Below are 27,265 nucleotides of genomic sequence, written 5' to 3'. Positions count from 1 at the left end.
CAGTCACGTCGCTCGCGTCTCACCTCCCGTTGCTGGTATCCCGTCTTATTTATTTATTTTTTCATTTTTAACAATTAAATATTTCGTTTAACCAAATGCGACAATTTAAGAGGAAACTAGTTTTCACTTTGTAAAATGTTATATTCTCATTTTAATCAAATGCTCATTTAATGGGCACATTGGGAGGTTTTAAATGTAACAGGACATCTGGGACGTGGCCGAACACGCCTGGGATATGAAGCGCGTGTCGTGCGCCACTCCAACAGCAGAGGGCGCCAGTGCCCCATTTTCTTCGGCCAGCACTTTAAAGTTACTTCGCACGGTTCGCACCTCTTACATTTCCATTTTAAATAAACGTAATGTGCCAAGTTCTTTAAATGCCAAGTTATATATTTCATAACTATGAATATTGTGCTACAAGTGTGTGCTTTTAATAAAACCACACAGGACATAAACACATGCATTTTAAAAGATAATAATAATAGCCGCATTCCTTTATAATTAGTATTAATCTTATGTTTCGGTTAATGACAGTAAAACAGGCAGAGAGCAGAAGCCAAGGAGCCGCGCAGGTTTTCCGTGGGCCGGCGGAGCCGGGCAGCGCCATGACGCTGCGCCGCGGGCGGCTCCACCCAGCTCGCAGCTCGGCCAAACATGGCGATGGCGTCGCTGTTCTGAGCCGCACTTCGCCGTCTTCTGCCGGACAGGAGGGTTTTAAAAGAGTGAGAGGAGAAAAAAAGAAGAGAAAAAAGAAAGCAGAGCAGTGGGAAGTGGACATGAAAAGATGATGCGGGGTGTCGGCGGCGAGCGCGGGGCCGGCATGGCGCTGTGAGCGATCCGAGCGGCCGTCTCTCGGGAGCTGTGCGGCGCTTCGTCTCCGCTGCTGCTGGGTGAGTGTCGGACGGCGGCCGGCCCGACTCCGGAGGCGCCTCTACCGGTGTTACCTGCTCTCACCGCCCCCCTCTGTGCTCCCTCTCCGCCGGCCCGCCGCAGACCGTGAAGGGGGGGACGCCGGGAGGAGCCGCGGCCGGCCGCCGAGCGCAGCGATGGCCGAGTCGTCGATGCCGGTGAAAGTTCCCGGGATGCAGGTAAGGCGGAGGCCGCTGAGTCAGCCGCTGGGGCGGGGGCGGGCGGCCGGGGAGCGGGTCTGCTCGGCGCGAGTCCGCCCGGGCGGCCGGAGCCCCGATCCCCGGCGGCTCTGCCGGGACTGCGTGGCCAGGTGCGACGGACAGGTGTTCCGGAGGGGACCCGAACGGCCACGAAGCCGACTTTGGCTTTATTCTCTTTGTTTAGTCTCTATTTAAAAGTGGGGGTTTTTCGTCTAACTTGACGTGTACATTTAGTCGAGGCGTCTACCTGAACAAAGTTTTTCGTGTCAGTTCGAAGTTGCATAACTCGCCTTTTTGTTTTTTTTTTCCTGCTCTCATTGCACCTCCGACGCTGGTTTTCCCCCCTAATAAATACCTGCCGGCGGTCGGCGCTTTCCGCCCCCGTCTTGCGTGTCTAACCGGGTATTAATAACCTCCCTGAAGTGGGTTTGCAGAGCTGCGCCTTCTGCGTCCCGCAGGCACCGGGCCGGCGGCACCATTAGACGCCCCCCAGGTATGATGACAGCGCTGTCGTGTCTTTCGGGGGCTGGAGGTTTAAATCTTTCGAAATTTTTGGTTTTATGGTTGAACTACTTAAAATAAGGCAGGAGTAACATTTCCGAACTTGTTGCACACAGAGTCACACACAGGCAGGCAGCTGGAGGAGTGTGCCCAGACGGGCCCCTGGGGGGGGGGGGTCTGGGATCCGTGATGGCCGGGGGCCGCTGTGGGCAGTGGGGGGCCACCTTCCGGGTGCCCTGCTCCTCACAGGACACATGGAGGCACTTTGGATGGGACAGATCTGTGCAAATTGGTACTTTTGGGATGGATTCCTAAATTACAGGTCCCTTGCAGATCGCGGCGATCGTTACGTAATCGCCGGAACGCTGTGGTGTCTGGGCCCGGGGAGGATGAGGGATGCCTTTATCGCGGGACGTCCCTTAATCCCCCCGCCCCCCATTTTAACAGGTCGTGTCATTTGGTACTCTCCCTGTCATGTGGTGTCTTTTTGGCCTCAATGCCAAGGTCCTCCCCGCTTAGTCCCGGTTGCGGGAGTCCACGTATGTGTGTGTGTTGGAGCCCCGTCCATATTGGGTTTGTGGTTGGTAGCTCAGCCGGTTGGGGATGTGTGTTCGAATCCCACGGCTGTCAGTAATTATAATGCAGTTGGGCTCATTAGTAAGGCTGACCCTGCTGTCTGGTCCTCGCTTGTATGTCGCTTCGGACAAAAGCGTTTAAGTAAATAAATGTAAATGCGGGGGGGTTCAGTGGTGCGGGCGGCCTGTTGGGCAGGGCCTGGGACGCACCCATCCGCCATTACTCACCCACTCGCCTCGCATTTAATGAACTGACTTTGCGGTTCAGTAAGCACAATTAAAGCGGCCCCCCGGGATAATGGGGAATATGTCCCGCTGGCCTGGCAGGCAGGCTGCCTGTTGTGTTCCGGCGTCATGAGTATGCTGCAGCGTGCCCAGTCGCGGGCTGTGTTTGGCCTATCATAGCACGGCGCTTTGAGGCGGGACTAATGCTCGTTAGGGCTATCGGCTTATTGGCCGGCCTCGGTGGGAAATGAGGTCGCCGGCCCCCCACCCTGTCTTCTGTAGGTACGGCCTTCTCCTCTCCAGCTGTTTTCCTCGCACCCGGGGGCGGCTTGTGGCCAGACCTCTCAAGCTGGTCCCTGTGTCTGTAAAGCTGACGGATGTTTTTCTGGAATGTGGAGAAGGAACCCCCCTGTGTCATTTAGGGTCTGGGGGGGGGCTCGGCCTTACTAGCGGCCTCTGCCAGGGTAGAAGGCAGGCAGTCGAAGTCCACGGGGCTCCACTGGCTGTACTTGTATCCACCCGCCCCCCCCCCCCCGCCACACAGTGCTGTTTGGACTCTAGGTCCAAAGTCGGCGTGGTAATGACAGCATAGTGGTCTCCCACTGCGAGCTCCGCGTTCTCTCTGGACCTTTGGCCAGATGTGTGTCAGCTGTTCCCTCATAAGGATTTGCTTTTTTTCTTTATGGGCCATATTTACAGCCTGGGGTTGATTCTAATCTCAAAAAAGCCACTCAGCAAGCCTGTTTCTATATTTAGATTCTTTCGGCCAGCGTTGATGTAAATCCAGTATTTTCCCTAAAAAGTTGGCTCGTGGTCAGAATTTGTATGTGTGGTTTTGGGAGGTGGAGCTGGGGTGGGTTTAATATTTGGCCGGAATAGTGGGAGGAGGTTTTAACCATTTTTTAAACACTTGTATTTGTAAAACAACAAATTAGGGATTGTAGATTATAGTGTCTTTACGGTGTGCCTGGAGGGTCAGCCTAAAATTGGACTAATGAAACTAATGAAAACTCATGAAAAATGGGTTAAATATAATGGTGTTGAATTATGCAAATGGTACACGGAAGATCTGTTACTCCTGGGGGGTGGGGGGGGTTATGCTCACAGGCTGCACTTTGTGTGGCAATGTTTGACTGCACTGGCAGCCCCCCCCATCTTGGTGCGGCCTCTTACCATGGCTGGCTGAGCGGCTGCTGTTCAGGAGCGCAGACTCTCCCCCTGCCCCAGACCACCTTCTGATCGCCGCTGTTTGTGCTCCTCTCGTGCTGGGGGCTGTGAATCGAAGCACCGCTGACACCGTCCCATGTCGCGCGTGGAGCGCTCACCCGCAGACGCTTTCCCAGCTGGAATTTATCGCTTTATGTCATCTGCTATTTAAATTCCTGCACCTTTTATACTGTGCTGTTTATAACCTTTGGTAATAAAGGAGGAAGTGGGTGTTTCTCTGAAAGAGGGAGAACCTGCCCTCTCAGGAGGCCGAGCCCGCGTCATTCAGCGAGCAGCGAGAGTTTCAGCGCAAAGAATCCTGCCCAGCCGCTGCCCCCCCCCCCCCCCCGCACCGCTGCCGCCTGGGAGCACCGCGGCCGACAGGGACCGCAGACGTGCCGCGAGACCGGCCTGCCTCAGAGGCACCATGGGAGTGCCGGTGTAACCCGACGCCCGAGTGGCAGACTCTGCGTCATTCCCGCGACTTTGCCGTGTGGGATTTTGAGAGTCTCTGCTTACTGTTTTGCCCCCCCTAATATCCGGAGCAGATGGTCTCTTCTGAAGAACTGCAGTAAAAAAATGAAGCTGTACCATGGTTGGCGGGGGGGGTGGACGGGGTGAATGTGGAGGGCAGCCGATGGTTTGCCACGGGTCTGCATGTGGCATCAAACGAAGACCATCTACTAGTACCTCATAGCGCCCCCCAGTGGCAACAAGTTCTGCTTTGAAGCCCATGGTATTTTTCTGTGTCACATCCACGTGGTCAGTCGCTTTGGGCTTACAGGCCACGGTGTCCGCCATAATGGCGCCGTGAATAAATCGCGCGGATGCGATGTCGCGGGGAATGGGCGTTCCACCTTGCGTGATGCTCGGAACGTGGCACCTGGGGGCACGCAGTCGCTCCCCAGTGTTGTAAAAGCCTAACGACCAGCCGTCCCAGGGATGGCGCTGCCACTGGCTGAATAAAGCAAGTATGAATTCAGTCACGTTACTAGTGCGCTGCGTTCCACTTTGTGTGACGACTCACTGACAGCCCAGTAGTAGGTGCAGAACACAAGCTAAGATTCCACAGCAGATTCGACTCCTTATGTGACATTTAATTAATCTGCTAGTGCTCTAATGGTTGCTATGAAAGCCCCTCCGTCCCCAGCAACACGCATTGAAGGGAGAATAGAATTTATAACGTCTACATCTCTCAGTTCAGCTGTTTGCTGATCCTCATGGGTGCTGAAAGTGGTAGATTTTAAAATGAGCAGCTCGATGGGATTTTTTCCGGAAGGTTATCCTCCTGTGGATGTCCTCTCTGTTGGGAGCTGAACAGCAGCAAACTTAACGTGTTTAAAAGAGTAGAAACTTCTCATTGAACCTTGAATGTCTCTCCGGGCACGCTGAGCGAAATCGAGGACGGTCAGAAGGCTCCGTGTTAATCAGCGCTTTGTGCAGTTTGTCGATATCCGACTGGCGGCTTCCGTGTCGGGCCGCGGTCGTCGTTTTGGTGGTGGTTCTGGTCCACTTTCGACACATTAATCCCAGACTGTCCACTTGAATCGTGGAAGGCTGCTGTTTTGCATATTTGCATAAATTTGCATGACTTGATTGTGATTGGAGGTGAACCCTGGCCTTGCTCCTCCCCCTGCAGAACAGCCGGGCTGACCCCGAGGAGCTCTTCACCAAGCTGGAGCGCATCGGCAAGGGCTCCTTCGGCGAGGTCTTCAAGGGCATCGACAACCGCACGCAGAATGTGGTGGCCATCAAGATCATTGACCTGGAGGAGGCCGAGGATGAGATCGAGGACATCCAGCAGGAGATCACCGTGCTCAGCCAATGTGACAGCCCCTACGTCACCAAGTACTATGGCTCCTACCTAAAGGTGGGGCCCCCATCCCCCCACTGGCCTCCAGTCCCAGCTGACCCCCTCTAGCTCTGCCTGTCTTTCTGCCTCTCTTGCTCTGTCTCTGCCTGCCTATCTTTGCCTCTCTCTGTCTCTCTTGTTCTCTCGCGCTCTCTCTCTCTGCCTCTCTTGCTCTGTCTCTACCTGCCCATCTTTGCCTCTCTCTGTCTCTCTTGTTCTCTCGCGCTCTCTCTCTCTGCCTCTGTCTACCCGTCTCTCTCTCTCTGCCTGTCTCTCTCGTTCTCTCTCGCTCTATCTCTCTGCCTCTATCTACCTGTCTCTCTCTCTGCCTCTATCTACCTGTCTCTCTCTCTGCCTCTATCTACCTGTCTCTCTCGCTCTCTGCCTCTCTCCAGTCGTTAAACTACTTTTTCTTGCTGTAATCACTCTGACAAATGAGTTATTTTTCTTTCTCCTATCAGAGCAAGCAGCTTCGTGTTTTGGAACGAGACTGAGCTGAATGTAATAGCGAATGCGACTTCCAGTGTCAGGGCACTGCTACAGCGCGCGGGGGTGGGTGGGGGTGATTTACTGCTTCTTATCAGGTACGGTCATTTCTGTAGTGTTTTTGAGCTTTAGAAATGATGAATATGAGGACGGCGAGCCATTTTAGCTTTTGAATGCCTTTTTGGGGGGCGTGTAGCTTCAAGATGGTCGTATGTCGTATAGGAGAAAGAGAGAGAGAAGCTTTACACCCTGGCTGATGCCTCACGGCAGATCTTGCGCCCGTCTGAGCGCCCTGCTGGGGAGGTATGCCCAGCGTGGGTCTGCGGGATGCTGCCATGGGCGGGATGGGAGGGGTCCTTTTCGGAGCCCTGCAATGTGACTGTACCTGTATTTCAAGGAGTGTGACTCAGCCCGCTGATATCTGTTGGCCCGCTCTGTGTAACGTGCCTGCCAGCCCCCCCGCCTCGTCTCGATCGTCCCCATGTGATGCCACGCCCACCCCTCGCCCGCTGTACTCCTCCGCCTCAGGCCTTTCGGTGCGTGTGTGTGCATGTCTGTGTTTCCTCTGGGCCTTTGGGAGCGGCTGCCCCCCCCCCCTTGTCCTTCTGGGACTGTGTTTATGCCCCTTGGAGTCGGTAGCCATGTCCTTGTGCTGTGTTTACATGGGCATGCCTCTCTGGGCTCTGGGGACATGGCGCCCTCTGCAGGCTTTGGCTGGGTGGCACTGGAGGCATCATGCTCCAGCTGTTGGATAAGCCCGGACCGCCATGAACCCGCTGGCCCAGGAGCCTGTCCCAGATGTTTACAGCAGTCGAGTCGCTGCTCTGAGCGAGGCCTCTGTGCCATGTTTGATGTCGGGGTTATGGTCAGGTTATGGTCAGGTATGGTTGTGGTTTCCTGTAGGGGTGCCGGCTCTAAGCCTAACGCCGGCGGCTCTCGCACCTCCTCTGATTACCGCGATTACCCGGCCTGCCGCCGTGCCTCATGCAAATGCATGAAGCCTCATGCAAATGGCGCATTCCCCGTCGAGGACCTGGGCCCCGACTGGAGGTCGGCTCTAGGGTCAGACCACTTCCGGCCAGCCCGGGCGTGTGTCTGCCTGCCTGGATGTTAAGATGGGGCGCCATGGTGCATTTTGGGAGTCCCGCCCACTCTACCGTCAGCTGAAATAGCAGGGCAGAGCAGAGCGTTAAACATCGAGCTGTTCATCTGGATCCTTAACTGCTATTAAAAGGAAATGACAATAAGATAAGGTGGATGTTTGCGGCCTGTTAGAGACGTATTGCCATGAGTCATTCAGAGCTGTGCTTTTCATCCTCATGGTGGGCCTACAGTCTACTCCACCCACAATCCTTTGCCCCCCTCCTTCATAGAGTCACCCATTGACTGTTACCGTTAATATGTTGTATTGATGTTGCATAAAACACGCTTTTCTTGATGGCTGAAATCAGAGGGGAGCACATGACCCAGACAAAACACTCAGTGTTTTCATTGCTAACAAAGAAATTCAGTTTCATGTCTCCTGTCTGCTGTATGACCGCATTGGTTCTGCCAGTTTTACTGCATTTTAACTTATTAAACATATTTCCAAAACAAGCACTTGCGCGTGCTTTAAAGTGCAGTCTTGTAAGATTTAAGGACTAGAAAGGTTCTAACGAGATCTAAGCTGTTTACTGAGGTTGACTTCCTGTGTGATGGATCGTTTCTTGTGAGAGTTTGGTGTTTTTTCCCCACAGCAAAGCTATAGCAACTGTAATAGAAAATGCTGCTCATGAATGTGATGGTTCAGCTTCTCTGTCACGCTGACTGTTATTCACCTGCTGACTGCCCTCACCTGCCGTGGCTCGGAAGCTGAATGGTCCTCCGTCCCGTCTGTCACCCTGGGATGTTGCTGTGAGTTCGTTACGAGGCGAAAGGCTGCTTCCGTAGAGTGAAACTCTCCCACGGTGCTGATTCGGCCTTCCTGCGTGTCTGGGGTGTGTTATGTGAGCGTGGGTCTCTCTTCTCTCTGTGCCATGGAGGTGTTCTGTGCCGACTGGTACCACACCCTAAACTTTGACAGTAGTGAATGTTTGGCAGACCACGATGGAGATCTGATGTTATTTCTGAAACGTCTGTTTTCCCCCCTTAGACTGACTTTAGGTCATGTTGTGTAATTCGCATTTCTAAAGTGATCTGTGTAAATCAGCTTGCTGGCATGGTGTAGTTAGGGTGTCCCAACAGTGAGTGTGTGGGGGAGGGCAGTTCTGCTTCTGAACCATGCTGCCCTGAACCATGCTGCCCTGAACCATGCTGCCCTGAACCATGCTGCCCTGAACCATGCTGCCCTGAACCATGCTGCCCTGAACCATGCTGCCCTGAACCATGCTGCCCTGAACCATGCTGCCCTGAACCATGCTGCCCTTCCTGTCCTTCTCTCCCCCATCTATGATCTGTCGATCTGGTTGTTTAGGCCAAACCCAGCAGATCAGCGGATTGCTTCTGATCCAAAAGGGATCTTGTGCATTTTGATCTAGTACACAGAGGAAGGCCTGCTGGCGTGGGCTTGGGGACGAGGGGCTGCTCTCTGTTTGCGAGCCCGTGCCTCATGTTAGCTGTGGGTATGTTGTGTTTAAGCCGGCTGATTGGCTCTCAGCAGTTAAATGGGGGAGTTTCTCTGTCCGTCCCGTCCTCTGCTCCCCGTTGGCCGTCCCACACGTCTCTGTCCGTCCCGTCCTCTGCTCCCCGTTGGCCGTCCCACACGTCTCTGCCCGTCCCGTCCTCTGCTCCCCGTTGGCCGTCCCACACGTCTCTGCCCGTCCCGTCCTCTGCTCCCCGTTGGCCGTCCCACACGTCTCTGTCCGTCCCGTCCTCTGCTCCCCGTTGGCCGTCCCACACGTCTCTGTCCGTCCCGTCCTCTGCTCCCCGTTGGCCGTCCCACACGTCTCTGCCCGTCCCGTCCTCTGCTCCCCGTTGGCCGTCCCACACGTCTCTGTCCGTCCTGTCCTCTGCTCCCCGTTGGCCGTCCCACACGTCTCTGCCAGTCCCGTCCTCTGCTCCCCGTTGGCCGTCCCACACGTCTCTGTCCGTCCCGTCCTCTGCTCCCCGTTGGCCGTCCCACACGTCTCTGTCCGTCCCGTCCTCTGCTCCCCGTGGCCATTCCGTGCCCTGTGCTGTTTGTCTGCACTTCCCCCGAGAGACCTGCCCTGACCTGTCCCTGTGTCCCCTCCCCTCTCTGTCCTTCCTATCCAGGGAAGTAAACTCTGGATTATTATGGAGTATCTTGGAGGTGGCTCAGCTCTGGACCTGGTAAGTCCTTGTCATTCATTCAGCATAGGGGGGCTTTAGTTTAAACTAGGACGGACACTCTGGGGGTGGATATACTCTGGGGAACAGGGTATCTGTGTTTAGTTATACACACCTTACTCTCCAGGAGGTCAATGTCAGGATGGGACGTGAAGATGGGTTTACGCCACGAAGGGATAGAAGTGAATGGGGGGGGGCTGTTTTTGGGCTTTGGTGGGCAGGTTAGAAAGGCTGTGTAGGAGGGGCACATGCTTTATAACATGATTAAGTGACTGGCCCTGGAGGTCTATAAGCACAGTGCGTTTGTGTGTCTGGCTGACTAGTGCATTATGGTTCCTGATCGAGCTTCACTCAGCAGAGAATAACTGGCTCACCGAGCGATTAAAAGGTGCTGATGTGTGTGCTCTGGGTCCCGGCTCCTGGGCGCCGGCTCACGCCCCCGCCTTAATCCCCTCTCCCCCGCAGTTACGTGCCGGTCCCTTTGACGAGCTGCAGATTGCCACCATGCTGAAGGAGGTGCTGAAGGGGCTGGATTACCTGCACTCTGAGAAGAAGATCCACAGGGATATCAAAGGTGGGCCGGGGATATCAAAGGTGGGCCGGCCAGCGGCTCGCGCTTATTTAAACGCGGCTCCTGAAATTCCATGTCAAGGTGCTAAACATTATTTTTAATCGCTATGCAGTATTTTGTTTGCATCAATTAGTACAAACACCTTTGTACAGACTTCATAAAAATATTTCAGCTTCGAAGGGCAGAGTTTGACAGCTCCTGTGGCTTGTTTTTTTTATTAAATTCCTTACTTATGTGAAAGTAGCGCTTTACTCCCCCTTATTTAAAAAATGGAGAATGACGAGTAGTTCATACACCTTAATTAATATAGCTCTGGAGCCTAGGATCAGGAATGAATAAGCCATCAATCGAACCTTAAGTGTCTTGGCATTTGATGCAAAATACAGTTTCAAACATATAAAAACTACAGTGTGACATTTGGAATGGCAAGAAAAACTTGTTTAATTAAGAATGAATCCCTGGATTAGCATAGTAGGAACGGCATAATATCTCCCTGCATGAAATATTCATAAGCCCAGGGTTAATGGTAATGGTTGGTCTGTGTGTATCAGCTCGGCGCGCCACTTTAACACAAACACCTCCCCTGTATGGGCCGATTCTCCATGAGCGGTTGTCCGTTTTGCCTGGATCTGCTTCGTCCTCCTTTTGATGTCTCCCTTGCAGCAACTTTTGCAGAGAAATTCACAAAAAAGTCGGCCCTCCATTTTGGGAGGACGAGTGGGGGTGATGTTTCTGCGTAATTTCATGCTCGTTCTGTGAAAGCTAGTCTCGGTTTTACAGTGGCTGTTAGTAATTAGTCTGGTCTGGTTTGATCTAGTCTGCTGTAATGTGATTGGTTCACTGATCGTTCGGCTTGCCTGGGGGCGGAGCCACCCGGTTGCTGGGCGACGTTGTTTGTGCATTTTTCTGCCTGGGTGTGATACGGGGCTCTTTCATTGGCTCACGCTGCTGGTGTTTGTGCGCAGCGGCCAACGTGCTGCTGTCCGAGTCCGGCGAGGTGAAGCTGGCTGACTTCGGTGTGGCGGGGCAGCTCACGGACACGCAGATCAAGAGGGAGACCTTCGTGGGGACCCCCTTCTGGATGGCGCCTGAGGTCATCCAGCAGTCCGCCTACGACTCCAAGGTCTGCCCCTTTCTCCCAACTCCCCTGTGCCCGTCCCGCCGCCTGGTTCTGCTCATCTGCTGCCAGTTTGTGGCACCCTCCCAGATTTGCATGCCTTACCTCCGTGTGTTGTGACCTTAAAGTAAAAACCCTTCCTGTTAGGAGGTAATACTGAAGAAAATCTTGCAGACACAAGTTTTGAGTAGTTCATGCAGCTGAAGCCCTGTTTCATAAAGGCTACCTGGTGAATTGCCACCAATTCCTCTGCCATCTCACCAGAACCCTCATCACTGTGTAACTATGCCTGGTTTAAAATCGGGCCTATGGCATTTCTAAGGGTATTTCTGGGCTTGGACCGTACATCGATAGGATAGCCCTTCTGATCACGCTCCCTCTACCTGGGACGTCTTTGGTAGCTATTTAAAATTAGCAGCAGTGAAATGTCCTGCAGATGTTTGTCCCTCTTGTGCATAAATGCGCCGTTGGACAATCATGGCTGTGTTCTGCCCCCTAATGGGGAAAGAACGTCACTTGGCTGATAAGTTAGCCCTGCTTTGGTTTGTCTAGTCTTAGCTAACCCTAACCCTCCCTCCAATATGGATGGAGATCCAGGCAGGACACGAGGGCAGGTGTCGGTAATCGAGGTCTGCCTTTGAGGCTTGTCGTCTGCGTGGTGGGGGCTCCTGGCAGGACACGGACGTGTTTGTGGTCTCCTTCCGCAGGCGGACATCTGGTCGCTGGGCATCACGGCCATCGAGCTGGCCAAGGGGGAGCCCCCCAATTCAGACATGCACCCCATGCGCGTCCTCTTCCTCATCCCCAAGAACAACCCCCCCACCCTCAACGGCGACTTCAGCAAAGCTTTCAAGGAGTTCGTGGACTCATGCCTCAACAAGGAGCCTGCTTTTGTGAGTCAGAGCTGCAGACTGAAACTCTTGGTTCTAATTGGACCAGGTTTTACACACACGGCTCACACTGGAGTTGCTAAAATCACACCACCTTCTCCTGTATGACTACACCGTCATCATCACCTTCCCAGAAACACCCAGGGCATAACAGTTGGGTGACTTAAAACAGCTTAAAAAAATAGAAGAGACTAGTTTAGAGAAACTTAGTATTTTTCCACACTTCCTGCATGAACAGGAAGTGATGTCAATCACTATCAGTTGCAGTAAATGTACATTATGCTCATGCGTGTTAATGGGATATTAAAGGGGCTTTCTAAGGCGTCACAAAAGAAAAAACGGTTGATTGGGGAGCTGATAGCTGATGGGCGTGGCTCCTCTACAGAGACCCACAGCCAAGGAACTTCTGAAGCACAAGTTCATTGTGAAGAATGCCAAGAAGACGTCCTACCTGACAGAGCTCATCGACCGGCTGAAGCGCTGGAAGGCCGAGGGTCACAGCGATGATGACTCCAGCTCTGACGACTCTGACTCGTAAGCGGGGGGGGCTGAGTGGTGTGGGTGATGGCACCGCATACAGAGTATCTCTGCGGAAGTCGGGGGTCTCTCTCACCTCGAAACGTCGTCCTTCCCCGTTATCCAGGGAGTCGAGCAACAAGGAGAATGACCAGTCGCAGCCGGAGTGGTCCTTTACCACTGTCCGCAAGAAGAAGCCGGTCTCCACGGAGGTCTTAAATGGGACGGTGAGTGGGGACGGGTGGGGGATGCAATGGCATGCAGGTTATTCTGGCGGGGAGCGGTTTCACTGCTCCTGACTGTTGTTTCTGCTCCCCTGGGTGCTCTCTGATATCCACACGGACCCTACATGGCAGATCAAGTTAGGTAGCTTAGCGCGAGGACTGTTACCTAGAGGACAGAGTCACCTCTAGCTCACGAAAGCTCGATTTACTCGCTAGTAAATGAGCCAGATGTGTGAGCTTGGGGCATTGAGTCTGAAGCCCTGAATGAATCAAAACGAGTCCTGAATGATTCATATAGCTCAGATGTTTTAATCCCATGCATCACAAGTCCTAGTCCAGCCTGATGTATGTATGATGGGCCTTCGACAGATCAGGTCTCTTGGCTAACCCTATGATGTCTGAAGATCATAGCATACCCCTTAGATGAGCTAATTCAAATATCTCCTTAAAGATTCTTCACACAGAGAAATCTACTTGGTCTCCAGAATATGGTGTTTATGGATGAGGGTTTTGTGTTTTTAATTCCTGATGGGGGTTGGGGTTTTGATGAGGAGTCAGTTGTGCTGCCGCATGCTAGCCTGCCTGTTGATATTGCTCAGCAGTGGAGTGGTCTAGCGTTAGCGAGTGATTTCCATATCCTGCTGATTAGCTTCCCTTTCAGGACCAGGACCTGCTGAAGCGATCTACCAGTCTGTCTGCGGTGATCACGCCCGTATTCACGGAGGTAGGGCTGCCGACCTCCCCGGGAAACGTGGCTCGCCGCAGTCCTGTTGGGCTTTTACGGAGCTGTCGCCTTGTCTCCTGCGTGTAGCTCAAGCAGCAACATAAAGAGAGCAATGCCAAGAAGGGTGTCATCGAGGAACTGGAGAAGAGAATCCACATGGCCGAGGACCTCTGCCCCGGCATCACCGACAAGATGCTGAGCCACATCGTCGACAAGTTCCACAAGTAGGTAACAGACCAGATGTCTTGAGTTATCCAAGGCGGGTCTACGCCACATTCACAGCATGGCCATACTTCTGCAAGGGTTTTTCCTTCCTGGAACTCGCTTTTAAACTAATCGTGGTACGTTTGCCGAGCTTAGCTAACCAATGGCCGTCGTCCTCCCTCAGGGTTTCTGGAAAATAAAGGCGAGTGGAGAAGGTAGAGGAGAAGATGGCCAAGGGGAAGGTCCGCCCAGAGCCGCCATCCCAGCATCCTCTCCCAGGGTCCTCTCTGGGGAATGCTTCCGTGTACATTTGTGAATATCTTACCAAACAGAAGCTTGTTCTTAGGTAACGCAGGCAGCGATGGACCCCGAACCCTTGAGTGCTGTTTAGGTGCGATACTGTTGGTGGAGGGAACTCTTCAGCTAGTTTATTTTAATTTCTTTTTAGTTTTATAGGCGTTAGCTGGAGGCGTTTGTGTGTGAAAGTTTTAAGTGCTGATCTTCTGCTGAGCATAAGATAGTAATTCCTTCAGACAGAGTTGTTTTTATTTTTGACGTTGTCTTGTTTCACTGCTATGATATCTGTTGGAGTTAATGGGTCGCCTGGGCGTTTCTCCGTCGAATGTCCCTCACTGGGACCGTGTGCTGGTGCAGGACGGAGAATCATACAACCTGCTGTAATCATCCTTCACGGTGACTCAATTGGAATAATATACCTCACAGTTTATACAAAAGCGATCTGATCTCTAGCCTGAGAATAGCGGACGACTATCATCCTTTGATGCATTAAGTGGCTGTTGGTGCCCCCCCCCCCCCCCCCCCCCGGCCTCTGGGGGAGGCCTTACAGGTGGGCGGGGATTTACTTATTCTCTGAACTGTGGAGAGGTTCTCAAAATTCAGCTCAAATTACCGAGGCCTTTTTAAATCCCAGCGCCCGGCGGACAGGACTTTTCATCTACTGTGGCAGTTGGAGAAGCCTGAGACTGCGACGCACTTTACACTTTGACCTTCAGAGAGGATGGGGGAGTATCTCATGCTTTTAAGGATTGTTTTCAAATAGGTTTAGTTTTTGTAGTAGTAGACCTCAAGAAGGGAAAAGTGTCATTTTTGGCCAGTAGCAGAGGCTGTCTCGTCCCCCAGTTATGAGAATTTTTTTTTTCTTTTTGTTTTGCTCCAAAATATTTTGGTAGTTTATAGGAACTAATTTTTGTGCTAGAAGCAGATGTCATATATACATTTTATTGGAAATTTTTCTTCTTTTTGAACATTTGTGGTCTTAGGAGCAATCGATCTGCCAAGCTCTCCAATTAATTCAGGCCCAGCTCTCTATGACACATGCCATCGCAGTTCTGGTGATGACACTGCCCCTAGTGGCAGGGAGGAGATATGCCAACTGAATATCCAATGGTGCCTAAAACTCAAGGTGGCTGTATACTTAAAACGAGGTCCGGACAAAACGTAATCGAACACGTCGGTGAGAATAGTCTATCGCACACTTAAAACGATGCTGCCACAACCCTAGAGGACGCCACATGTTTTTGATGCAGCAGAGCGCAAATAAACGTACTGCGGCCAGAGCAGGAGTCATTTCAATAACGGAGATGATAGCTCTTCTGAAACCGAAGTTGCTCTCTTGTATTAACAGCCACTTGGGTTAATATTACTAGCACCACAGACAAGGAAGGCAGCAATTTACACGACGCCCACGGTTACACGCTAACGAAGCACATTCCACAGCAAGCCATTAGTTACCACATTTACCTTTCACATCAATGCACAAATACACACGTTAATTTACACTTTATAAAGGGCAGAGCGTGCCAGAAACGGCATATTTAATCCTGCTGACCAACCCCCCAGGGGGCATATTTACGTCAGCCAATCGCGGACAGTGGGTGGGATCAGAGCAAACGGGGAAAAGTTCCCCTCGGTGTGCCGAAACTGTGATCGCCATGGTGATTACGCGCCGTACAACGCTGTATTGCCAAAACGACGTCGATTTCGTCTGAAGTATACGGCCAGCTTAAAGAATCGTATTGAAGTTCTTTATTTTGTTCTAATGGTCATAAGATCTTTAAATGCTTTAAATTGTAATAATAAATGTTGCCAGGCAATTTTTGAAAGCAATAATGTTTGGATATAAGATATTTTTATATTTCTGTACCACAAACCGACAAGATTTTGTAAATATCCTTAATCTGAGCTTTATGGGAATTGCAATGGAAGTTGTTTGGTTTTATTGCAGAGCTGTTAAGCGTGTTTCTTGTAGACTCACTAATCTCATCTGAAACTAATTTTGATTTGGGTTATACAATAAACGTTTTAAGATTATTTTGTTTGTTTTTTTAATCCCTGAATGGAGTTTGTGATGTTTTGTGTGTTTGTGTCCATAGCTGCCTCACCTCTGTAAACTGATGCCGTAGGGGTTTGTGACGTTAGCTGACTGATACAGGCAGAAACACCTGTTTGCTTGTCTGACTGTAATACTGGAGATCCCTCTGCTTTAGAAGTATGAGTGCCTCTGTAATACTGGAGATCCCTCTGCTTTAGAAGTATGAGTGCCTCTCTAATACTGGAGATCCCTCTGCTTTAGAAGTATGAGTGCCTCTGTAATACTGGAGATCCCTCTGCTTTAGAAGTATGAGTGCCTCTCTAATACTGGAGATCCCTCTGCTTTAGAAGTATGAGTGCCTCTGTAATACTGGAGATCCCTCTGCTTTAGAAGTATGAGTGCCTCTCTTCCCTACAGCTGAACTCACCTTAACGTGCTGCTCTGTCACTCTTTCTGCGGCGTTCGCAGTAGTAAAGTCTCCTTTGGTGTGTGAGGTGATTTCTCCTGACTGTGACAGACATCTTGGCAGCTTCCCTGCTGTAGTTTCCGTTTGTCCGACGGTGTTCTGGGCCTCTTCACGGAGGAGCCGTCATCGCTGATCGAGGCTGGGCAGGCACCCCTATCCCGGGTACGACTGGAGGCTCATTCTGCCTGTGAGATCCTCTTTTCACACATTCCTGCCGCACTCTCTAGCCTGTTTGATCCTTTTTTTACTATCGGACCCATCGGAGCTGCCCATCGCAAATGGCCGTTAGCTTGTGCAATAAGGGTGGGGCTTGGAGATGGAAGGCAAGCCGGCCAGCTGCCCCTTTCAGGATGGCTATTTACAGCCTTCATACGTGTGTGTTTGCACAGTTTTTAAATGTGCAGTTAGATCACATACAAAAAAGGGGAGGTGCGATGCTTTTTTTTTTTTTTTTTAAACGACGTGCAGTCATTTTTTAATTTATCGCTTGGATAAAAAATCGGAGGCATTTTGCTGAGCACATCAGTGGGTCAAACCACGGGGGGGGGGGGAGTTACACTGTTGGAAGGCCATGAAAGCTGTGGGCCCATTTCTAACCCTGCATGGTCCGCGTCCCGTCACTGCACTGGGGCATTGGCACCCACACAGACCACAGAATGGGCTAACCTGTTGTTCACAGTGTCCCCGTCACTGCACTGGGGCATTGGGACCCACACAGACCTCAGAATGGGCTAACCTGTTGGCCAGAGTATCACCAACACCTCTTCCAGCAGCAAACCAGCATTCCTAGTCAATCTCCCACCCCAGTACCAGCCAGGCCCAAACCTGCTTATCTTCGGGTGGATGACCGAGTCTGACCTGCAGCTGGTATGGCTGCTGACAACAGGTCCCCCCATCAAACGTTTAGACGCAGTAACCAGTATCTTCACCATCCCCCAAGGAAGGCTGTGTTTAATACCTGTAACAAATACCTGCTGGTCTGGCTAGATGTCTCCCCCGCTCTGGCTGGTTTGTTGTTTTTCTGTAAAATTAATTTGGTGGTAAAATTTACAATGTCACAAATATGTATAAATATTGGGTAAACTCAGAAAGTCGGCCGCCATAAACGTCTGTGCTGCCAATGTGGGAAAAGCCACCAAAATCTCCGGTTACTAGGTGCTCAGCCTGGAGCGGCCGCGTGCCGGTATTCATGCGGACAAACACCTGGCAGTCTGGGCCGCGGAGCTCCCTCCTGCACGCCTTTCACGGCCGATTGGCACCACTCTGCTGCCAGTTCCCTGGTGCCCCCAGTTAGTGTGCAAACAGACACGGGCCTCTGTGCCGCGAGAGGCGGCGCCTGCTGGTCAGACTCCTACATGCTGTGGTTCACGTTCTCTCACGTTCTCTCACGTTCTCGCCGTGCTCCGCGTCACTACGTCTGTCCCCTCGCTAAGGCCTGCAAACGGGCTTATCTCTGGCTCACGCCGTCCCCCTCCGCCACACTTTGACAGCGAGAGGCCGCTGCTTCTCCTCTTGCTGGGAACGGGCGCCGTCCTTCAGTGCTCAGCATAACTGGTACCGGCACCCCGGCCCCCATCTCCTGTCCCGTCATTTTCCATCTGTCATGAAAGGATCCTAATTATAAACTGCATGGGAGATTCGTTTAATCCGGCAAAGTGGGTTTATTATTCATAAATATGACTGAACGTAATTAGGCAGCAGCTCTCAGCGGAGGCCTCTACAGGGACCCCAGTCCATTGTGCTGATAATTCTGTGCCTGTTTGAATTCCCACCCCCTTTGTCAGATTGTACGCCATGCTCACTGCGACTCGGGTGTCAGGTTTAATCGGGAAGCGCTTTCGTGTACAGCTCAGCCTCCCAGTGCAGAGCCTGTAGGTCCAGGTTTGTCTCTGGATCGCGCCAGCATTGTACTGCCTGTCTGCTTGGACCTGCTCCTGTCCCTCCACAAGTGAGCATTGTGCTAATAACACAAAGGTTACTGGCTGGAATCCCAGGGGGCGCCGGGCCTTGCTGTGATAGTGACCGTTTGTGCTCAGGGCTTTGGGAGGAGGGGTGGGTGGTGCAGGTGTATGAGATGGGGAACCTCAAAGCTGTTTTCTATGTGGAAATCAGAGACTGTGATAATGGTGCCTGAATGCTGATTCCAGCAGGAGCCTGAGACTCACCTGGCAACCCAGCCCTTTTCCACACAGGTACGGAACGGCTGAATCTCGGTACGGGACGGCTGAATCTCGGTACGGGACGGCTGAATCTCGGTACGGGACGGCTGAATCTCGGTCCGATTTCTAGTGCCCCCTGTTACTGGCAGCGTGCCCTGCTTATATATCTGCTTATATATCTGCTTATATATCCCCCAGAGACTGCTGGCCCGGCCTCTCAGACGTGGGTTCCAGCCTTCGCTCCGCTCCGGAGCGCCCCCCTCTGACGCCCGACCTGTTTCTGTTCCTCAGCTCCTGTCCATCCAATCTGACTCACTCAGGGTGACCCAGTTCTGCTGCAGGCAGTCTGTGTTGGCCGGCCCGTTCTGCGTGGCAGTCTGTGGCCGGCGCCGATGCCTGCAGAGGGGTTAGAATCACGCCTCTGCTCGGTGCGTGTCCAGTTTGCATGTTCTCCTCATGTTATGTGGCTTTGCTCCCACAAACCACAGACATTCCAGAAGACTTGCAGAAGATTCTGTAAACATCACAAAAAAAGAGTATAAGAAGGTCCAGCCACACGTGTAGATTAATGGTTAGGCGTATAAGAAGGTCCAGCCACACGTGTAGATTAATGGTTAGGAGTATAAGAAGGTCCAGCCACACGTGTAGATTAAACGGGTCATTGTGGTTTGGGAGCTGCAAGTGCCATGTTGTGAAATCTGGTGGCTTCCGTCAGAACCAGAGCTGTGTCATGTGGACAGCCCCCCTCTAGCACCCCCTGGTGTCTGAACGCTGTGTCACGCTTCCTGGGACCTCCAGCAGCAGTGTTAAAAATGACACCCTCCCTCTCTCTGACTGTTCTCTTGTGAAGCAATCAGTGGAACATTTGTGCAACACTTATGCTGTGTTGTCATAAAGGATTTAAGCAATGCTGGAGGAGAAGGGTTGTGTCACCTCAGATCTGTGTTCTGCAGAGCTTCTTGTAACACTGTGTGTAAATATGTGAAGTCGTCTCGCAGTTGATCAGAACCCTGGGTTGTGACGTGGACCTTTAGCCTCAAGACTCAGGTTCAGGTTCAGCATATGCTAAACCTCAGATGCAATCTGACATGGAAAATCTGACTTTAACCAGGCCGGACACATGATGAGGATGGTGTTTACCTGTCTGGATTTGTTTAGTCTTGCTTTGGGATCCCTGACTGATTGACACGGTCAGCTGAAGTGTGATCTTTGCAGTCATTGCAGTGTTGTCTCCTTTAAGGGGTGTGTGTGTGTGTGTGTGTGTGTGTGTGTGGTCTACAGGAGATAGCAAACCCAAGCCAGTGTTTATCCGCCCTTAGGGGACGGCCGATCCATCACCCTGCCACCCTGATGCTAAACAGCATGACCACTAGTGCAACTAGCTGTCTGCTCATAACAGTGAGTCCCACAAGCTCTTAAGCTGAAGTCCTGTTCTAGTTCTGAATATCTATAGCCAGCTCACCCTTATTAAACACATGGGCTGGTTTACTGCTAAATGGAGAGAAACAGGGGGAGACGGCAGTGCCAGGTGGGGTTAGCGATCCAGTGGCCACGCCCAATAGTCAATGCCGACTGTTCAGCCAGTCCGTTTGTGTTTATTGTAAACAGCCAAAGCATTGACCTCGATGTAAAGCCAATAACATTTGGTCTGCCCCCTCTAGGATTTTTTCCGGATCAGTTGGGTAATTAAATGCTTGTGCTTTGGCAAATTCCCGTGTCTCCATTCACCCAAGAAGGACCTGCAGTGGTTTAAAACAGAGGGGCCAGGTTATGCTTTCTGACAGTGGTAAAAGCCGCTAATGGACCACCAAGCACTAACACGCAGTCTCTGTACTGGAGCTACGATCGCGTGATACCCCATAAAATTCTTGCATGGCTACACATATTGATTTAAACGCCGCTGGCCGCTGTAGCTGTTTGTATTAATTAGATGTTTATTAACTACAGCGTGTGGGTTACGGCAGTTAATAGGGGCGGAGCGATAATCCCGCCCTGTGCCCGGCCTTGCCCCCCTGGCAGTCACAGGGCAGCGGAGCCGGGGGTCCGATGGCTGCCGCACTGAGCGCCTCAGGACCGGCTCCAGATCATCCGCCCCGAACCTGACACGCGCTTACTGGAAATGCGTGTGATTGAGCAGATGTATGCATTGCTGGCATATATGTAACTGATGAAACAGTCCGTGCGGCGGAATGGGCGCAGTTTGGCGTCTTTCTCTAATACTCACCCGGCCGTAAATAACTCATTTGCGCTAGAGGGCAGAAATGAGAAAGAGCTGCTTACTGGAGGCGGTGGACGGTTGGAGAGAGCGACTCCTCGCTCCGCTTTTCTCCAGATGCCCTCCTTATTTTCTTAAGTCACCTTCGTTAAATAACGAATTTATAAGTTTTAAAAGAAAAGCTTATGTTTCTGAGTTCATCAGATTGCACTTGTAATTCCGACAATACCACGTAGCGACGTGAAATGATTCTCATGTCTCGCTGATTCCTGATTAGGCTTCTGCTGATTAATGCGCATCCTCGTTCGGTTTACTAATTAAACTGATTATAGGAAGTAATGCATAGATTGTCGTAAGAAACATTACGGCGCAAACACCGCAGTATGTCCGCTGTCATGTCTCCTTTGGCGCCTTTCATCCCGAAACCTTTTACCCGTAGTTTTTAAAGCGCCTGTCCTTCCGTCCAGGCAGTTTGTCGGAATTTGGGATTTATCTTAATTCGTACTATTAATATTTTCACGTGTTAAGCGACCATCCTCTATTTCTGCTACACACCGGGTAGGATTCCGAAACGTCTCGATTGGTGGAATAAATGTAACTGGATTTTTTATTTTTTTTAAATGACGTTATAATGTTTTATAACCATACAAAACAGGGTTACAGATTAGCCTACCGTAGATACCATATCAATTCCTGCATTAAACGTACAACTACTTGGGGCCAGGATACTTCAAATATAATTACCAGGTAAATGTATTTTTTTAATTGTAATACATTTTAATAAAACGTTTGAAAATTAGCCGTATGGCCTTGGTGGGTCGGTGACCTGCTTTCCGAAAGCATCCCAGCCGGGGTCACGGCTGGCGGGTCACGGCCACCAAGGACTGGAGGCCGCGCTCCCAGGCCATTGGTGTATATTTACCCCAGGGAGGGTTGTTTGTTGTCCATTTTACCCTCAGGAGCCCGCTTTGTATACATCACTTTTTACTGATGTATGGGTTCACTTTCGCCTCCAACGGTTGATCATAGAGTGTTGCTTTCCCTTGCTGTTGATTTCCTAGTTTTTCCTGCCATGTTGGGAAAAAAGCAAGAAAACACATTGCCGTTATTCCCCATAAAATATTAAAGCACAAAACAGAACCATACTAACACTTTCTGCAACAGCGAAGGTGTCCGCGCAGTTTCTCAGTCCGATTGTAGCTGGACTCTCGGATGCTGAGAAAAACGTCCGCGTGCGTGTGAAGCTTTTAGTGTTATTTAATAGCACGCTTAAGCATGGAAGTATAACTTAACATGTCCAGCATAAACAGTCCAGTAAATGAACAATTACAGTCAATTAATTATTAAACCGAATATTATTGAGGTAGGCCTAAACAGTGACTGAAATGTTAACTTTATCACCCTTCCATGCATTTACCGAGCGCAGTCAGCACAGGATCGGCGCGAGCTCCAGTAACAAAGCAGGTAAATGTGTTTTCTAACGTCACTCCAGCAGTGTACAGAAGTATGCCGATCTTGTGCCATCGTTCTACTTCGTATTTCTTGCATCGTTGCTGCATATATATAATGAGCGAATTGGCCTATATTTCTTTCAAAATTTGCCAACATGAAATATGCTTGCTAAGTTAAGGCATTTGTTTGGTTAACAGCGGGTGTAATAATATATTAGCAGGCGGCCGAGTTCACTGTGTAGCGCTCAGCCTGCCTGGGGCGCAGATGTTCACGGTAGTGTCATATATTATTTTGTAATTATTTATTCTGTCTGTTTTGGGCTACTACCCTTTTCTTGAGAAATTAAAAATCAACGTTATTTTTCTTTCCTGGGGAATTTTAAATGATTTTCGGGGTGCACCTTTTTAACAATTTCACCAGATGGCGCTCAGTGCGCGCAAACTGAAGAATGACTGTGACGTACTGCAGCCAAACGGTGACGGCCGCTGACATGCGGGGATCGGCTCTCTGTGTTATAACACTGAATTATTTCACCCTTCTAAATGCCCAGTTCGTTACTGCGGTAAATAACGTGGTTCTTTGAAATGAACCAGCATATACACCGATCAACCACAACATCGAATATCTCGTTACAATGGCATCCGTCAAGGGTGCCATTATATATTAAGCAAGTGAACAGTCAGTTCTTGTATTAGAAGTTGATGTTTTAGAAACAGGAAAAAATGGGCAAGCAACTGACAATGGCCATGCTGTGATGGGTAGATGATTGCATCAGAGAATCTCCTAAACAGCAGGTATTATGGGGTGTTCCCAGTGTGCAGTATTTTGGTACCTTCCAAGGAAGGTGACAAACCTGCGACGGAGGCATGGAAGCCCAAGGCTCACTCTGCCGATGGCTGGCCCCTCTGATCTCATCCCGCAGGAGAGCTACTGTAGCACAAATTGCTGAAAAAGTCAAGGCTGGCTGTGATAGAAAGATATCAGAAAACACTGTGCGACGCAGCTTGCTGTGTATGGGGCTGTAGACCAGTCAGAGAGTCTGTGTTCAAGGTGTCGACTTCGTCCACAAATTCCCCAGATCTCAATCTGATCGAGAGTCTGTGGGATGTGCAGGACAAACATGTCCGATCCATGCAGGCCCCCCGCCCCCCCACCCACGCGACTAACAGGGCTTACAGGATCTGCTGCTAACATCTTGGTGTCAGATACCACAGGACACCAGAGGTCTTGTGGAGTCCAGGCCTCGACGGGTCGGAGCTGGTCTGGCAGCACGACAGGGACCAACATAATATTATTATAGCTGATTGGTGTACAGAAGTTACGCATTTCTTTTAAAAATCTCTGGGCAGTTTACATTAAAGGGATGAATGTATGCTGTGGATTAATTCAGATATTTTTCTACCATATTGTTAAACCTTTGTAAAACAACTTGTAATTTCCCAAAGATTTTTTAAGTAGCCACTGCACTAGAAATAATTACCCCATGATAGATGTATGACACTCCGAATAGCTTTACAGGGATCATAACTGCTGTCTTTAAGAAGGAAGTATGCTTTTTGTAAATGTAAATTCAAAATGGAATGGTTTCTTTATAGGGGATCGGGGACTCGATTAATGAAAATGAACCAGTGAGGAATCTCCAGCAGAAGGTTCTGGAATCTAACAAATCTGGGTGTGAGTGAAGGGGTGAGTGTTTTTTCGCTGGTGCCCAGGATGGAGGGTCTGCATGGTGGGCTGTCTGTCAGGTGGATGCTGCTGTGATGCAGCGCGGCGGCAGGGAGTGAAGAGGGTCTCTGATGGATATTTAAATATCTAAGGGGAAATTCTCTGTGGTGGGTCCCTGCGCGCTCCCTGCAGAGAGCATAAAGTCAGCGGCACGCCGGCACTTTGCCTGTGGCGCTCGGTAGCCTTTGCGTTTTAATGTCAAGCTTTGCCATGCAGAAAATTGATTCTCAGTGATATGACTGAGCAGCAGGGTCACTCGACATGAGAGAGGAAGCGGAGCAGCGATGCCGGACAACTGCTTTTAAAGGCGTCCGAGGGGATGTCGGTGAGGACAGCTGATTGGCTGGAAGCAAAGGGATGCGTGCTGATTGGCCGGGCGAGATTGCGGTCCTGTCATCCTGTTTTGGTGACAGAAAGCACAAAGACTATTTTGTAGCTGGGTGACCATCGTGACGATCACGACTGATAATGTGCACTTATGGTCACTGCAGAATTATGGGTAGTGTGCACTTATAAGTATACAGGAAATTCACTGTCAACAGTTATGGGGAGACATTAAGAATGTCTGTGTATGTATCTGTGATAGGTTGACGACCTGTGACCCTGCATAGGACAAACAGGCATGGAGAGTGGATGGATGTGTATGTACTGTATATATCTATATGCTTATATTCCTCTATGTAACTGAATAATGCTATGTGACGTACCGTTTTCTCCCTCCCAAAGCTCTCTCCCCTTGGACCTACATTCCCAGGCCCCTTGCGGAGGATCCCTGGCTGGCTAATCTCACGGTAATTCACCCGGCCTGTTTCGGGTTAATACCTCGTATTAAATTACCGCAGGACAAAGGCAGTGCCTGCTGGGAGGAGGGGCCGCTTGTCGCCATGACGAGCCATATGTTGGCCTGCGACTCAGAGACCCGAATGTCACTCAGTGTTCCGCTTGCCGGCTCTCCTCCCTCTCCACAGCAGCCCTCTCTCGCTGCCCCTCTGCCTTCCTCTCTCGCCCTCACTTCTCCTCTCCTGTGGCAGGTAAACCGCCCGCCTTTGTTTAGAAGCCGAGAATCCTGGCTGATGTTCGCCGGCACCTCGGCCTGCGAGCAGCTGCTGTTCCATCACGTATCATTACGGCTGTATTCCATTTTCCGCATGGCGAATCGTCCGCACCTGTCGGAGCACGTTTTTCCACCGGCCGTCCGGAGCCCATCGTCAGCAGCCGCCCAAGAAAACGGCCCTTTTAGGCTGAAGAGGCTCGCAACTCCTGTCAGAAGAAGAACTTTCCAACATTCATCAGGGAGGCCGAGTGGGAGCTGGACAGCATTCTGGGGAGGGGGGAGCGCGGGGCGTGTGACCTGGGTAATCTCTCTCGTGCATGCACTCACACACATTCACACTCACACACGCTCGCACACACACACACACACACAGTCTCCTCCAGCGGTGCTGTCCCACTAGGATCTCTGGCTTAAGAAGGACAGGACGTGCAGCGCTGAGGAATTCCAGCCAGGAGCTCCACCCAAACCGTCATATCAGTGCCTGTTTATTATTTAGGTCACCTTGCGTGGTGCCATATTGGGCACGAAGTGAATAAATGATTAAGGCTGAGATGTTCAGTGTTCTGCACTGCACACACACAGACACAGAGTGGGACACAGATCCACGGGGCACTGGATGGGGTTATCGCAGTGTGGCCTCGACAGCCACTCAGGCGTGTGATTGGTCGAGGAGAAACGGAAAAAAAAAAGGCAAACCCATAACACTGTCTGAGGCCTGTGATCAGATTATCAATCAAAATATGATTATTTTTACAGTAAACATGTATGTCATTTAATCCTAACTATCTTCCAGTATCCACATATTGGAAAGGAAAGACAACCCACTCCATTTGTAATGACGACGTCCTGGCAGGACTGCGTAAGGCACAGTGGCACATTCTCAGGCATGGGCATTAAAAATACATATTACAGCCGTGTAAGGAAAGCGATGCGTTTGATCACGCAGCATACAGCGCCCTGCCGCTCGTTAAGGGCCGACCTTGTAACTAAATACTGCTGTTTCAGGCTCCTGCGAGGCCTCAGCGCTGCCTAAGGCTGCTGAATGTATGTGCCAAGATGGAGACCATGTGACTCTGTTTCACCGCTTTCGTTAAGTGTGTTTTGGCTCTGTAATCCCAGGCCTCACACAGGACAGGATCTCTCGCCAAATGCCGTCCTGTGTCACCTGTCCGTCTCTCCTCGCAAGCCAGTTTATACCCGGTGACTTAACAGGAGAAGAGGCGGGGTGAGGGTGGCCCTTTAAGGAGACTAATTCAGCCGGGTTACGGCAGCCGTGCCACCTGTTTGCCCGACCCTGTTGCAGGTTTTTGTGTCGCTATCTTTGGAATCTGGAGAATATTCTAATTTCGTCTCTGGGAAAAGCTCTGAATAGGATGTAAATTAGTCACCCCAATAGTGCCTAAGCGATTGTTTTTAGCACAAACACCCTGAATAGCAAATGTTAGCCCGCAGTCTCTAATTCATATTTGTAGAACGGCCCCCTAACGCCGTGTAGACAGCATAGCGACGGGCACCGGGGCGCCGGCTTCGGCGTGATCGCCGGTTATGTCCGCCCTGTACAGGGACACGGCTGCGGCGTGATCGCCGGTTATGTCCGCCCTGTACAGGGACACGGCTGCGGTGTGATCGCCGGTTATGTCCACCCTGTACAGGGACGGCTGTGGCGTGATCGCCGGTTATGTCCGCCCTGTACAGGGACACGGCTGCGGCGTGATCGCCGGTTATGTCCGCCCTGTACAGGGACACGGCTGTGGCGTGATCGCCGGTTATGTCCGCCCTGTACAGGGACACGGCTGTGGCGTGATCGCCGGTTATGTCCGCCCTGTACAGGGACGGCTGCGCCGGACTCGCTCTCATCGACAGCAGGAGCCGCTTGCTATGCGCAGAGCGCATCCGTGTCCCGCCCGTCTGGGGCGATCAGACGCTCCTGAGCTTGACAGGCTCAAGGCAGGGTCACGCCATCCCGCATCCAGAATGTAAATGCCATAAGCGCCCCCAGCTGCCTCAGGGTGACGGATGACAAATCCATTCTGCAGCAGGCAAGTGCATTATGGGTATTCTGGATGGACAGGGCTGGCTGGAGCCGGGCCTTGGCATGTGGGGTACGATGAGCAGGGTGACTGTCGGGGACATTGACCATTCCTCTGTGAAAGTGACTCATTTTTATATCCAGAATGTAACCCTGTGCTCATGGAGCCACAGAAGGTGTGGGGAGACACCGCTTAAGACTTAACTATCACCTGGCATTTGGAGTAACACAAGCGGTCACAGGGCGGTGCTTAAGCTATTTCTACAGACCAATCGGCAGGCTTAGCATAGCACGCATCACTGAACCGGACAGCTTCCCTCTTCGGCATCTGGGTAGGCGTGGCCTACA

At 51.2% G+C, this 27,265-nt stretch overlaps 1 protein-coding gene and 2 long non-coding RNA genes across 6 annotated transcripts; 2 read left to right on the top strand and 1 right to left on the bottom strand.

Moving 5' to 3' along the window:
• Nucleotides 1-611: 611 nt before the first annotated feature.
• stk26 (serine/threonine protein kinase 26) lies at nucleotides 612-15,816 on the top strand. 2 transcript variants are annotated; one of them, XM_023841727.2, is made up of 12 exons: nucleotides 612-890; nucleotides 994-1,088; nucleotides 5,256-5,486; nucleotides 9,186-9,242; nucleotides 9,705-9,813; nucleotides 10,776-10,933; nucleotides 11,635-11,820; nucleotides 12,203-12,351; nucleotides 12,461-12,560; nucleotides 13,207-13,281; nucleotides 13,369-13,505; nucleotides 13,670-15,816. In XM_023841727.2, the coding sequence occupies exons 2-12, from the start codon at nucleotides 1,047-1,049 to the stop codon at nucleotides 13,683-13,685; spliced, it is 1,260 nt and encodes a 419-aa protein (XP_023697495.1). In that variant the 5' UTR covers nucleotides 612-890; nucleotides 994-1,046; the 3' UTR covers nucleotides 13,686-15,816. The 2 variants fall into 2 exon arrangements, with proteins under 2 accessions (XP_023697495.1, XP_023697496.1); XM_023841728.2 differs by having other exon boundaries at nucleotides 614-890; nucleotides 13,219-13,281.
• Nucleotides 15,613-22,155, bottom strand: LOC140582305 (uncharacterized). 2 transcript variants are annotated; one of them, XR_011985236.1, is made up of 3 exons: nucleotides 22,075-22,155; nucleotides 21,580-21,724; nucleotides 15,613-18,956 (listed from the first exon to the last, which is right to left on the bottom strand). It is a non-coding gene; the product is annotated as an uncharacterized lncRNA (long non-coding RNA). The 2 variants fall into 2 exon arrangements; XR_011985235.1 differs by lacking the exon at nucleotides 22,075-22,155 and having other exon boundaries at nucleotides 21,580-21,854.
• Nucleotides 20,710-25,527, top strand: LOC111859224 (uncharacterized). Of its 2 annotated transcripts, none has more exons than XR_002841771.2 (5): nucleotides 20,710-21,215; nucleotides 21,313-21,404; nucleotides 23,705-23,795; nucleotides 24,561-24,625; nucleotides 24,866-25,527. It is a non-coding gene; the product is annotated as an uncharacterized lncRNA (long non-coding RNA). The 2 variants fall into 2 exon arrangements; XR_002841772.2 differs by having other exon boundaries at nucleotides 24,803-25,527.
• Nucleotides 25,528-27,265: the final 1,738 nt, after the last annotated feature.

The sequence above is a fragment of the Paramormyrops kingsleyae genome, chromosome 24 (genome assembly GCF_048594095.1).
Source record: "Paramormyrops kingsleyae isolate MSU_618 chromosome 24, PKINGS_0.4, whole genome shotgun sequence".
Taxonomy (NCBI): Eukaryota; Metazoa; Chordata; class Actinopteri; order Osteoglossiformes; family Mormyridae; genus Paramormyrops; species Paramormyrops kingsleyae.
The sequence above is the reverse complement of the archived record's forward strand: the minus strand, read 5'-3'. Positions and strand labels throughout refer to the sequence as shown.